Here is a 13,544-nt window from a genome sequence, read left to right as displayed (position 1 = left end):
GTAACAGAAGGTGTAGCTGTTTCACCTCAGTAAGTTGTTCTCAAGTAGGATGTTGTAGCTGCGTGAAGGATGAGCTGCGTGCTTAAGGATGTTGTAGCTGCGTGAAGATATCCTGGCGTTAAAGGCGTTAGCTGCTGCCAGTTCCTGCTACCCAGTGCCCGCGTTCAGGAAAGTGGCACCCAGCAAAGTGTAAGGGCTGACGCTGTGCAAATCTTCGTAATTCAGAAACTGGATGCTGCTCCGTTAGTAGGTATTTGCTCTCGTTTCCTTCATCTTGGGCTGCTGGGATCTTAATTTCCTTAGGGGGAGAAGGTCAGGACCTTTAATCTGGATCTCTTCCCCAAGAGGTCCTGGCCGTCTGCTGCTTCATTTGACTTCGGCAGGAAATTAGGGTCTTGAGCATTTCCAATCAGTCATTGAAAAGCCGCCTCTTGTAAGTGTTTGCTCTTCAGTAAACCGTACTTAGGAAATTAATCCTCTCGAGATCAAAGGAGTGAGACCTGTATTACTGAAATATTTTATAAACTAATGTACCTTGCTTATATAATCCTGTTCTCATTGAATTTGGTGACAATTTGTCAGAGAGAGTAAGAGTTGACCATTATTAACCTTGAAAGGATTCTCAAGCAACATAATACCAGACATTTTATTATTTGCAATTACCTAGTGCCTGCTCCATTTTTTTTTTTTTGAGTTTTGTTTACCCTGCTGTGGGCCTCATAAACAGATTGCCATTTACCGAAAACATTATTTTATGAATGAATGAAACTCATGATTTCCTGTAATAGCCAACTGCACTAATAGAAGGGTCTGACTTTTATCAAGGAAATTGTTGCTGAACCAGCAGTGGGAGCCAGCAGACCCTCCGTGCGCCGGTGGCGCACCCAGCTGAACGCACGGCAGAGCCCTGCACCGTCATCCTTCACTCAGGCATTCTGCATATGTCAGTCTCTCTATAAAATACATAGGGCAGGCTCTTCAGTTTGGTTAGCAATGTAAATCTTTCTTAATAGCTAATAATAGGCATTTGTTTATTTAAGGTAACTACTAACTATTTAGGCTGTCACTGCCATCATAACATCAATCACTGTGTATCATTCCAGTACTTAATTCAATAATGCCACGTTTTGCTTAGACAAAAATTAGGAATAAATTAAATTCAGTGATATTTCAATGCCAGGTGATTTTGTAGTACTTACTAAAACCTCTAACATTAGAGCTATGGTGGACCTTCATGGTAATCTATTATTTTGTGAAAAAAAGCCTATGCAGTTCCATATAAATACTTAATAAGGTAATAAACGTAGAGAAAGAAAATCTGATATTGGATTTTTTTTAGATTCAGATTTAAAGTGTGTGTATATATATTTCCTACTGTGTGCATACACTAGCAGATTCAGGAAGAAAATCAATCAGAATATATGGAACAAGGTAACATGATAGATAGCCCTCCAACAACAGCGTGAATCTTTACAAAGCATCCGAATGCACTAATGCATTCGGTTCTCTAAGGTGTTTGGGAGCACTTGAAACCCAAGCCTTGTTTTTCTAGTGGTTTGTGCAGCCTCTGATTTGTTCCACTGGGAGAGTTTTCTTAACTGAGGAGAGGCTCTGCCTCTGGGTGGAGTGCTCACTCCTTTATGGCTTAACGTACATCCAGAAGGAACGCTTCAGGTTCAGCGTGGCGAGCCGAGCGGGGCAGTCGGGCTCTGCACGCCTGCGGCTGCCCGCCTGGATCTGTCCCTTGCAGGACAGTGCTGGGACTTCGCAACATTTTCCTGTCCTGATTAACTCTTAGTCTGGAGTTGGTTGGAACTAGAGCTGGCTTTATTTGGCATGGATTTACCATCCTGGGCTAAAAATCTGCTCTCCTCTGTTCCAGGTTGGGATCACAACCATGCCTATTAACTGCTGGGTACAGAACGAAGACTGTATATGTTACAAAGCTTGACTGGGCTGTTGGGGACCTGGTTTGAATGCATTAGATACATACGAGGCTAGACAACAGGAAATTGTGCAGAAATCTCAAGGTTTTGGGGGTTCTTCTAGCACCTAGCAGAGGCAGTATGGTGGAAGTACACCAGTAGGATTATAAATTGCAATTTGAAGAAGAGGGCCTACTTACTGGAGTTGGCGAGAGGAAATAAATCCAAGCCCATGGTTTCTTTTTCTCCTCTCACCAGAAAGAAAAATGTGTAATGAATGTCTCATGTCTGAAACACTGGGCTGGATTCATCAAAGGGAGTTAGTAATTACCAAATTGAGAGAATCATGAAGCGCTTTTCTAAATTTGAAAGGCTCATCAAGAATAGATCAGGAGCAGGCAAAATTAATAGTTATGAACTCATTTCCATAGAAATGGACTTATTAGCAAGCATGCCAGCTGCCTAAAATTATAAGGTCTTTTCCTTGTGCTTGCAGGAAATAATCTTTTTTTATAAAAGTAATTTTGACTTTTTATTTTTTATTGCTCCTCTAAACTAGGGTTTGGCAAAATCCTTCTAAACTAGGAAAAGACTTCACTGGACAATAGAAATATTTAACTAAAAAGAGAAGAACGATGTGAAAAGGAGAAGTGATTTATAGTCCTTGGATTCCATCAGACTCTTCCCAATAGTGCAAACTTATTTAAGAGAAAAATGGAATAAGTCTCAAGAAAAAGCTGAAAAATCTTTATAGGATGAAGTTTGGTTTAGTGGGATTTAATGGCTGATAACAGCATGAGTTACAGTCGTCGTCTTCTCTGCTAGTGGATTTTCCAGCTGGTAGCGTTTTGTCTTCACCAGGCAGTTGCAGATCAACAGTGACTACAAAGACCAACATATTGGTCACCAGCTACAAATCAGACTAAAAGCTGAAGATTTGCCATGGCAGGGTGGAAGGACGCCTTTTAAAAAGTGTTACAGTGTAGTGCTGCGTAGCCAGGAGAGGAATTTAGATACAGGTGTTGCAATGCGGATTTATCAGCTAATGGTGCTGACATAAGTAAATGCTAACCTTTAAGGTCTTGATTATGGTTTAATTTATCTCTGGTTTTACTTTAGCAACCTCCATCAGTTTCGCTGGAAAAAGGTCGTGGTCTCCCACACGGTATTATAGAGGATGGTTAATAAATTGCAAGAGTTATGAATACAGTACTGATCTTCCCGCTAGGAAAGAAGCTCCCGTAGGATGAGAGATGCAGCAGCCAGTAGGAAGGCACCAGTCTGAGCAAGAAAGAAATTCACTTTTTGGGTTTTATCATGGGTTCGTTACAGTTGTAACCTGGGAAGAGACTCAGAACAATGAGGCTGGATTAGTCCGTGGGGGACTCTGTGTCCCAGATACTGTAACACTTGGCACTGCTTGAAGGCTGAATCTTTGTCCTAAAGAGGAAAAAAGGGAGACCATAATTTTACAGAAAATTCATTGACCTGCTGTTCCGAAGGTAACTGGAAGACTCCTGGTGAATAAAGGAGTCCAGAAAGTTGAATGCTGCTTTGCTAAAGCTATGCACTCAGTGGAGAAACTCCGAAAGTGAAAGATGATTAGATACAGTATGTCCACTTCCTTCAGCAAAAGTTCAAATGAAACGAAGTGGATCCTTTAATCAATATTAATATGCCATGCTACATGATTTGCTTCTGAGACAAAGCAGAAAACATTTGACAAGTCATGTTGTTTTTCCAGGTGATGATAAGGATTCTCTCTGAGACCAGGACCTAGGAGGTCCTGGGTCCTGGGAGAACTGGGAAGTCGGCTTTGCTTTAGTTCGTTTGTTAATATTAGTTAGATCTGAGGAAGATTTATGTATGTGAGTTGCTGCTCTTTTCTAGATGCACAGAGGCTCATTTCTAATCCAGCAGTGTATAACCATGTCTCCCTCTAAGTGAAACTTATGTCTTTTATAGCTACACAGCCGTGCTAAGGATGCAGCGAAGGTCTTTGCATATTTACAGGCACAAGAGTCATTTCACTCCCTGGCAATTACTTCAGCTTGCTATGTAGGCAAGACACACACATGCTCTTCTTAGGGAGATCTGAATCCCAGTCTGTGTTAAAAATATAAAACCACTATTATAGTTACTTTTTGGATATGTAAGGAGGAAAACAGGAAAGGAATAATTGAAGGCATGATGGACTGAGCTCAAAGAAGTGCCAATCAGGGGTACATGTGGAGTGGATTTATCAGTACAGACTAACCCGACATATTATTTAAGTGGTGAATCTAAAGCAAACCCCTCCATCAGTGGTTTTGTTCTGAATTTGAAACCACTTGTGGGTGTTTTTGTGAGTGGCAACTGTTGACTTGAACAGATTGAACCTAAACTGCAGATCTAAACGTATGTTGACAGGCCCAATATCTAGATCCGTAGTTAGTGTAGAGCTCATCTCTAAATTTTATTTCTGTGTTGTGAGCAAATTAATTTTATGTAATTTAGATAGAACAAACTGCCAGAAGTGATATGCGGAAAACTATGAAGTTGAGTACTCCATCGTGGTGCCCACAGTGGTTATGTTTTTAACAGAAATGGTTTAATTACATCCCTGGTATTGTGTAATAATACTTGTCTTAAAAGATTTTTGCTGATTATCTGGTTGGCCACCCAAAAGATGCCGTAATAGCTTCTAGTTTTGCCTGGAGGTGGATATTATCTTCTGTCAGCATGGAAAATATTTATCCTCCAGGCATTGAAGCATATGTTTGTGTTGTTTGTTGTCAGAAAGAAAACATGAAAATCAATAATTCCTGTTCAGATTTTTTTCCTTTACAATGTGCCTTCAAAAACATATGGCAAAAACAGATTCTGCCTCTGTGCAGTTGGGAAGAGGAAAAGGATGTTTTAAGTCTCTGTTCTTTGTAGCAGCAGGCTAAAACTTTCTATGAACACAGGTCTTGGAGTCACTACTTTAGGGTAAGGGCACACAAATAACGTACCGCGGGGCAGGACAGAGGGTGGCTCATTACTGAGGGGTGCCTGCATGCACAGGACGCGTCCCTGGATCGGGAGCAAGCTGACTCACGCTTGGAGTAAGAGCACATTCAAGTCATTACAGAATGGCCTAACATGCCGCAAGTTCAGATTTTAACCTATTTTATGAGCACGTACCCTGAAACTTCAGTAATGTTGATAACATCAATTGTCTCTTCAACGGCACGTGATTCAGCAGTTGGGTCTGCAGTCAGGTTAGCTGCCTTTCCATCCCGCCTCCGTGTTTTGCGAGCTGCGTCAGGTGTCTGTCTGGGAAACTGGAACTTGTATGCTGCTTTGTAAAGTACCTTAGCTTTTGTGGAAGTAAAGCGCTGGATGAGTAAAGGTCGTTTTTCTAAATAGGTCCCTGCTGTGGATATGCCGAGTGCTGTTGGTTAAATCTTGGTGTCTGTTTTCTTCTCTGTAACATGAAGATAAGATCTGTCTTTCTAACCTGAGGATTAATTATTAATATTACATAGTGTTGGACCACAGGAGAGTGCTAAGTGCTGGTGTTAACAAAAGAAGCAGAAGTAATTTTTAAATACGGTTCTGAATGCTGTGCATTTACATCCATTTCTTTACCTTTAAACTTTTATTTCCACATGAGAAATATATAATGATTGCCATATAATTCAGTGTGTACCATGGATGAGAAGAATGTTTTCGTGAATTGAAAATAAGGATAATCTACCCTCCATTTTTTGTATAATCATGTATAATTTCTGCAAATCCATTTTTTCACTGAGATGAAGGCAAGTTTGGGTTTGAAAGACTTCCCCCCTGCCCCCCAAGAGCTCATTTCTGATACAGCATGAGGAATGGTCAAATATTCTGTTGTTTCAGAGCATCAGTATTTGCAGCAACAAAATTGTAGTAATGCTATATTAAATAATTTAGCAACATCTGTGCAATGCAGTTCCCAGGGTTTGGGGCTTATTATGCAAGTTCATTGTGATTACAGAGAAAGAATGCCTGAGTTTAATGGGAAAAAGGCCTCCATTTCAGGAAACTAAAAGATACAGTGTGACCTTATCTATAAAGTATAGGTGTTGCCCAGTGTGTAGTTTGATTTAGGTTTCTGTCAGTGTCTTCAAGTCTGCATGTTGAATTAAATGGTCAATCTTCTGGTGAATAGGAAAGAGAAATCAAAATATATTTTGTTATTAACATCCTACTGATGTTGTGGGCAATTTTGTTTTTTTTTCCCAGAGCAAACATGTCCTCCTATGAGATCCTGCAGATGGACTTTGAGATCGACAACACCAGCAGCCTGGCAGGGGCCCAGCAAATTACCTGGCAGGTGGAATACCCTCGAGATGACTCCGTGAGCGAACTGGTGGTCTCCGAGATCTTCGTCAGCCGAACAATGTTTGTGGGAATCGTTCCTCTTGCGATGGTAAGAACTTGCTGCTGCTTCTTTTTGCTAAATGTTTCCGTTGATTCTCGTTAGTATTCAAGGGAATGTGAGCCATTTTATTATATGCTACTTCCTATGCACCTGCTGCAAGTGATTTAAATGCAAAAAATACATTTCAATAATATTTTATTTACCTGATATGCCATAATAGCTCCTTGGAAACCATTTGGGTCTTCTGTGAAAATCCTTTACCGTTTGTGGATTATTGGCCCGGTACATGGTAATAGCTCCTTTGGAGCCATTGTCTTCTGGTGTATTAATGTGACTGCCATGCATGTGCTCTAAGGGTAAATGTTGCAATTAGTTGGGACATTTTCAATGAAATAAATTAGCATGCGTGTGTGGGAAACTTCACTGCTAAACCAAACAACTGGAGTGTTTTCTGCTTTGCTTTTCCCCAAAGAGCCACACAGTCTAGTGAGCTGCAAAGTGTCAATTTAATAAAAGGTCCGTTTTGAGTTATAGAGAAAGGACAAAATACTTTTTGAAGAGGTAGGTGTCGGCCATATTTTCCAGGCAGGGTTTGAGGTGTACATGTGTAGAAAGCTCAAAGGTGATGGTTTATTTAAAAAATGCAAATATCTCCTAAAATCAAACACACCTTTTCTAGGAGGGACCTTTGGTCTACATTTGGGCCTGGTGGACTTTTTAGTACTAGAGCTTTAAGCTTACACATGACCAGTGATTTCAGGGGGGATATTCTGGTGTAAAACTAAAGAAACAGTCAGAGAGGCCGGGTGTTGCACCAGTTCCCTCAGAAACACTCTGGTAATTTTTGTTTACTTCTCACAAATATTTGCCCTTCCTTTCCGAGTCAGTCTGTGCTGGTTTTCTTTCTGTTACACTATATAACCAACAAATACTGGCGTTTTCCTCTGCGTGACCACTAGCTTCTCCTACTAGGACAGAAGCAAGGAGAGATGCTTGTAAAAGTAAATAAGACCCTAAATAATTTTAATTTCCAGTTCCTGCTGCCAAAGGCTACACTTACTGGCAGCCCAGTGATAGAGGAGAAATTATATGCAGAAAAGTCAATAGTGAATTTTCTTCTAGTGCTTTTTTTTGAAGCACGTAGGAGATAAAACAAAACTCTTAATTGTGTGGATGGAATATTGTCAAGTAGTAATGGTGAACCAGATGTAATAATGACAAAATGTGGTGCATGAATAGTCTTGCGCATACCATTGCTGGTTTCAAATGGATAGCATGGAGTTTGTGCCATGCAGAGCACTACAGGTATAAAAGAAAAGCAAATCCAACCCAAAAGCCCGTTGTGAATGTTGGATCAGAGCTTTGCTGCTGTCTCTGCCAGGGTTTTCCCAGGATTTCACTTCATCTCGTTGCAGTTATGGCAGATGTTTGCCACTTTAGCTGTCCCTAAATGTCCTTGGACAAAATCTGAGGCTGAACATGAATTCAAAGTGGAGCTAATCTCATCTCTGACACTTTGTCATTGTAAACTAACTGTGGAGTAAAGGAAAAAGCTTCTTTTGTGAATTTATGACCTTATTCCTTAAACAGGGGTCTCATGGGCTATTACTTTGCTGTTGCATGTGAGCATCCTTGACTGGCTTGGCGCAAGGCTGATAGGAGAATTGATGGCAGCAATGGCAGGAACAACAGCTTGTATTTGCATTTCTTTCCCTTATGTTTGCCAGTTTGCAGTGCTGCTTCATTTAACAGTCACTAACTGGTGCAGGTTCTGGCACTGCATTGCCCAGTCAGGAGCAAAAAATAATTGCTCTGTGCATCATCCTGTGTTTTTCAGAGAAACGCGTTCCCAAGGCCCCGAGTTCCTCGCTGAACTAAATGCATTTTAACATTCATTCCTCTTCAGGATTTGCCTGGCTCGTTGGTAAGGCAGTCTCCCTCTGAGTGCAGGTGGTATCTGTAAAGGAGAGTTTTGACATCTCCTGGACCTTGGTCCCCCAGAAGAGCACCACAGAAGGGTCCAGAAACCAGTGTGTTTCCATGCCTTTGCCATTGCACTGAACATAAATTACTTGCTGTTCCTTTTCAGTGTATCCACTCTTTCATTGTAAACATTGAATATTTATAGATGAAAACATAGAGTTACTTGGAAAGTTTAAGGTTTGAGCAAAACATTTAGTGCTTCATTTGCAGGAGTGAACATTTTGATGGGATTACCAAAACCTCATGGTGGTGCAGTGGTAATGACACCAGCATTTGCACGAAGAAGTGCAGCTCAGTGTCATGAAGAGGAAAAATTTCTTTCCAGTAAGAAGACTGAGGTGGATTCAGTAAGAGCTTACTGGAGGAGAAATTAGCTGTGAAATCCTGCAAAACAAAAATGAACTTTAATGTGTGGATCTCTTTCTGTAGGCCACTTTGGTTCTTTTAATATAAAAACAGCCTCTTCCATATGGTTTGGAATATTGCTGGTTTGTTGCTGCAGTTGGTCATGAGTTTATCTTTGTTTTCCATGCTGCTTTCTTAAACAAACAGGAGAAAATCGAAAGAGCCCCCAGATAATTTATTCTGTCATTACATTGTGGTGACTCTGGAGATAGTGGTGGGGATATTTTTCTCATTACTAGCTTGCTTATTTTTTTGTAGATGAAGATATGGTAGACTGCATGGTAACATTTGAATAATAGCCTGATGAAAAGAGCTGATTTTTTGCTTTAGTGAGTTTATGAAGCCCTTAACATCAAATCTCATGTTCTTAACATTTACATTTGGTAGCAAGCTTGAAAGGCGCCTTTTTTTTTTTTTTTTTTTTTTTTGCTTTTGGGTTTTTCTAAGTGAAGATACAGCTGATTTTTGCACATTATGTAGCAAAAAATAGCTCCTTATTAGCAGACAATCTTGCTATAATGAATTGCTATTGCAGATTATTTCTGGCTAGTCCTTTGGTATCAAATCAGCAGCGCATTAATAAGCACTGTTTTGAGACGCAGAGAAGGAAGCAGAGCCAAGGAGTGTCTACAGGTGAAATCCCGGCCAGGGTGGCACCCATCAGCCGTGCTCCGTGCCTGCCCTTAGCCTGCTCCGGAGGGGAGGTTATCCGACATAACTCGGTGAAAGGACATTATCATAAACTGCAATGCCTATATGCTGTGACTAAAAAGGAACAGAGATTTTTAAGTCTTGGTAGGGAGATTGGGAAGTAACTGGAAACTTGTTAGCTTGTGAGAAAAGTAGAAATACTTAGTGCAGCAAAACCAACTGTTCTTCCTTCTGTATGATAACTGCAAAAATACTGCGGTGTTTTTGAGGGTTTTGCATAGTTTTTGGAGGAGGACTAAAATAAAATCTTGGAATATTGAGAATTCCTCCCAAACTATCCATCTTCATTTGAATGATCCTCCATATAATAAATCTTCATGTTAATTATTGCCAAATTCAGTGCATTCAAAATATGTAAATAAATAAAACATCTGCACTAATGAGAGAAAATAAAACAAAATTTCATATTGAAAGAGAGCCCGCTTTCCATGTCATCTGACAGTTCTCCCCAAATCCTTAAGCTCCTTCTAATTGAAACATCCAGTTTCAACAACTGCACAGGGCCAGACAGTTGGGATTTCCAAGGGAACTACATCCAGATGGAAACAGCACAGTCCAGTAGTTCAGGATTTGCTTTCTGCAAGTCGTATCTCTACTTCTGGGTGAGCAATGTAGACTCTGTGCACAGAGAGGATGCTGTGGGAATGCAGACCACCCCTGGCTGGCATGGCAAAGGAAAGAGAAAATATCAAGACGGGTGATCACAATTGCGTACAGCCTGCGCCTCTCTCAGGAGCCGATTTGGATGACAGCTCTGATAACCCTACTGCTGCTCAAAGGGTCGGCTTTCTTCGTGGAGTTTTTCGTATGACGCTGCCTGTAAATCAGACGCCTGCTGAGAGGCTTCAGTCCTACGGCACTTATTATAGAGAACATAGTGGGGAATGCTCTCGTTAAGCTATACTGTCATTTCCATCATTCCCAGCTGCTGAGAAGAATGTGGGAAAGGAAGCGACCCAGTCTGTGTGTGTACAGCCAAAGTGGTGTGGGAAAACACATTTGGTTTTATGTGAGAAATGTTTTGAGACGTGAAAGCACATAAGAGGGTAGACTGCATCTTTCAGCCTGTGCCCCCCCCCCCCAATCAAACAACCCCCCCAGTTTTTGTTTAGTCCAAACGTGGCCTCGTTACCTCTTAGCAGGTGACCAGGGCACCGGTTCCAAATCCGTGCGGAGTGCAAAGCGCTTATTGTCTCACTGGCACCGTTTCCAGCCCCACGTAGGATCGGATCCCAGATGGTATTGCTGCGTGCATTTTACACCATTTTAGAAACAGATTGTTTATTTTGTCTAGTATTCGATGTGACTTATGCTGAGATGATCAGACAGGATTCTGGGCCTCACATACCTATCCTACCTAGCCTTTGTTTTATAAACTAACTGATCTCCCAAAGTGCTTGTACCAATAGCCTGCGTTTTGTTCCTGGAGGGTTTCTGTAGATGAGGCTAGATTGGGAAATTCACCCCTTCTGAGCATGAAAATTGGATACATGCGTAATTGTCCTCTTGTATAGCTGTAGAGGTATAAAAATACAGGTATCGAGACAAGGTGTCATAAGATACCGAGATATAAGTATGTGGGGAAATATATGAGTCTTCCTTAGTTACTTTTTTTCTGCTTTAGACTGATTTAGAAGTGGTCAGTGAAATTCTACGTTCTTTGGACAACAGGCAAACACAAAACTCAAAACATAGCAACCTCTGAAAACCCTCGGAGTTCTGCTGTTTGAATCCTGGAAGCTGCCCAGCTAGGTTTCTGCTAGGAGGGCAAGTGGATTTGAAAATGAATGAAAACCGTCTCTGTGTGTGTATTCCTCTATAAGTATAACTTTGCAAGTCATTCTAAATGCATTTTCTGTGAACTGTGACACATAAAATATGTGAAGATGCATTGTCCTCTAGCTGCTGGAACATTTTCTGATAGCTAAAAGGGACGGGGTGGGCCTGCTTACATAGGGAAAATAAATAAATGCTAATTCCTAAAACTCCATGCAAATTAACAAATTATTTTTTCCTTAAGTACTCTATTATAGTATTTGTGTAGTGTTTTATGTTTTCAGAACACTTTACAGACATTAATTAATCAGACCTGAATAAACCAAGCTCGATGAGAATGGAAAATTAAATGGAAATTAAGTCACTCTCATTCAGTTTTACCTGTTTCTGAATGATTTGTAAGACACTTTTCGTACTCCTAAAGGTACTTCTAAAAACACTTTAAAAAATCCTACAATACTATTGCTTATTATCTCTGAAAACTGTTTTGGTTAGGAAAGAGGTAGGATTTATACCATCAGGAGCTAATGACAGCACAGATGAGTGGCTTTGAAGAATGTAAATGCTGTTTTATCACCTAAAGCTGTGCATAACTATTTAAGCCAATTTAATTGAGGTAAAAATGCATGGATGGGAGGATTACTCCCTTAATTTGAAGCCTATTTAGGAGCCGGAATATTTGACTCCTGGAGGTTTCTTTGGAGGAGAGTGGAAGGAATATTTGGTTTTATCTAAATTTTTGCCATAAGCTTTTAAGATAAAAAACTGTTAAGAAATTTTACCTATAGAAAATGGATGAGACTGAACACCGTACCGAGGTGGCTAATTTGGAGATAGCATGCAGGCTTCTACTTGAGCGTTACTGTACTGTCCTCTTGCAAGGCACAAACGTGTCCCTCAATACCTTTGAGGACCTGGGCCCGGCTGTTCCGTTTAACGTTCCACGATGCACTGAGTGTCAGATGAAAATGTTTGCTCCCGTGGGGCTTATCTTGTATTCTTTTTGACAATAAATGCCTCTGATAATTGATTCTTGCAGCATCTGGTGTACAGATTAATGTGTGGAACTAATGTCCCAAAAAGTAGAAAGGTGATCCGTTTTCCTCGCATTGAGTAGAATAACAGATCAAGGTGAGGAAGTGGAACACAACCACATTTGAGGCTCTTTTTGGTTCCGCTATTTTGTTATGTTACTGAGTATTAGGAAGGGAATCTGCCTTCTGATATTACAATTACTAAGTATGAACAGTGCAGGTGATTATTTATAAATAAGTTTTATGGCATTGAAGTAGGATGCGAGTTGTGAATCTGGCTGATGTGTAATGCATCAGAAGGTGTGTTTTAGGCATCCAGCAGATCTGTCAGAATGTTGTAAAGTTGAATCTAAAGTAGATGCCTTGATTTGTCTTAATATAATAATCTTGCAATATAATAATTTTGTTAAGTGGAAGTGTATGTCCTGCTAATTATAGAAATCGATAGCACAAATAAATGTGTTCTGTCCAGTGGTGATACAATTCTCAGAGTTCTCTCTCTTGATCTAAATGGACATAACCTGCAATTTCTGTAGTTACAGAAAGTTACTGGTAGCAAGGTCGTCAGTGGAGTCTGACTCCTGGGGTACAAGAAACAAACATTTCACCAGCTCTGAGCCTGTCATCACGGTTTCTGTCACAAATAAATGTGATGGGATTAATCTGTTACCTAACTAACAGTTGGGGAAAAATAAAAAAAAATAAAAAAATAACAATAAAAAAAAAAATCCAGGTCTTTTAGAGAGTTTCTAGGCAACCAGGAACTTAGTCAAAGTAAAGAACAAGATGTTGAGGAGAGGTATTTTAACTGGTTTTTTAAGAAGGCTCCAGCTGAGGCTGAAGGCTTGAGGAACAATAGGTTTAATAATAGACGAATATCTGGCATTCTCTTCTTATCTACGAAAATGATGGCTTGGTCTGTGACGGGCAGCACTGGTGTTTTAGATATACGTGCTACAGATCCTTTCTTGTATAGTAATAGAATTGTAATTCCCAGACTGTCATTATTCTAAAGTGTTTTTCAAATGCAACAATCAGTATTTCACCAGTGCTCTGAGCCCCTCAGCCTGAAACATTTCTGTATATCCTACAAGTATTTAATCTATGTCTTCAAAAATCTTGTTTCCTCCCAAAAAATGTAAGCTATCGGTTGAGTAATGGTTTACTAATGTTGTGAATCACTTAGAACCACAGATGGCTGTATATACTCTAGTGAAGTTTCTTTTAAAAAGGAGGCTGAATAATAGCATCTACAGTTGCTGCTAGCAAACGTACTGACAAGAACACCCGGAAAAATCGTCCTTAAAGATGCCCATTTCTATAACTCAGGCT

General features: G+C 40.2%; 1 protein-coding gene across 1 annotated transcript in view; it reads left to right on the top strand.

Annotated features, from left to right (window-relative positions):
* Nucleotides 1-13,544, top strand: part of TMEM132B (transmembrane protein 132B) — a gene marked incomplete at both ends in the record, with an annotated part of 254,308 nt that overhangs the window by 170,538 nt on the left and 70,226 nt on the right. Inside the window, one exon of the mRNA XM_082324682.1 lies at nucleotides 6,165-6,351. Within this exon, the coding sequence (XP_082180808.1) occupies nucleotides 6,165-6,351 (187 nt within the window). The remainder of the gene's footprint in view (nucleotides 1-6,164; nucleotides 6,352-13,544) is intronic.

The sequence above is a fragment of the Platalea leucorodia genome, assembly GCF_965183815.1.
Source record: "Platalea leucorodia genome assembly, chromosome: 12".
NCBI lineage: Eukaryota > Metazoa > Chordata > Aves > Pelecaniformes > Threskiornithidae > Platalea > Platalea leucorodia.
The sequence above is the reverse complement of the archived record's forward strand: the minus strand, read 5'-3'. Positions and strand labels throughout refer to the sequence as shown.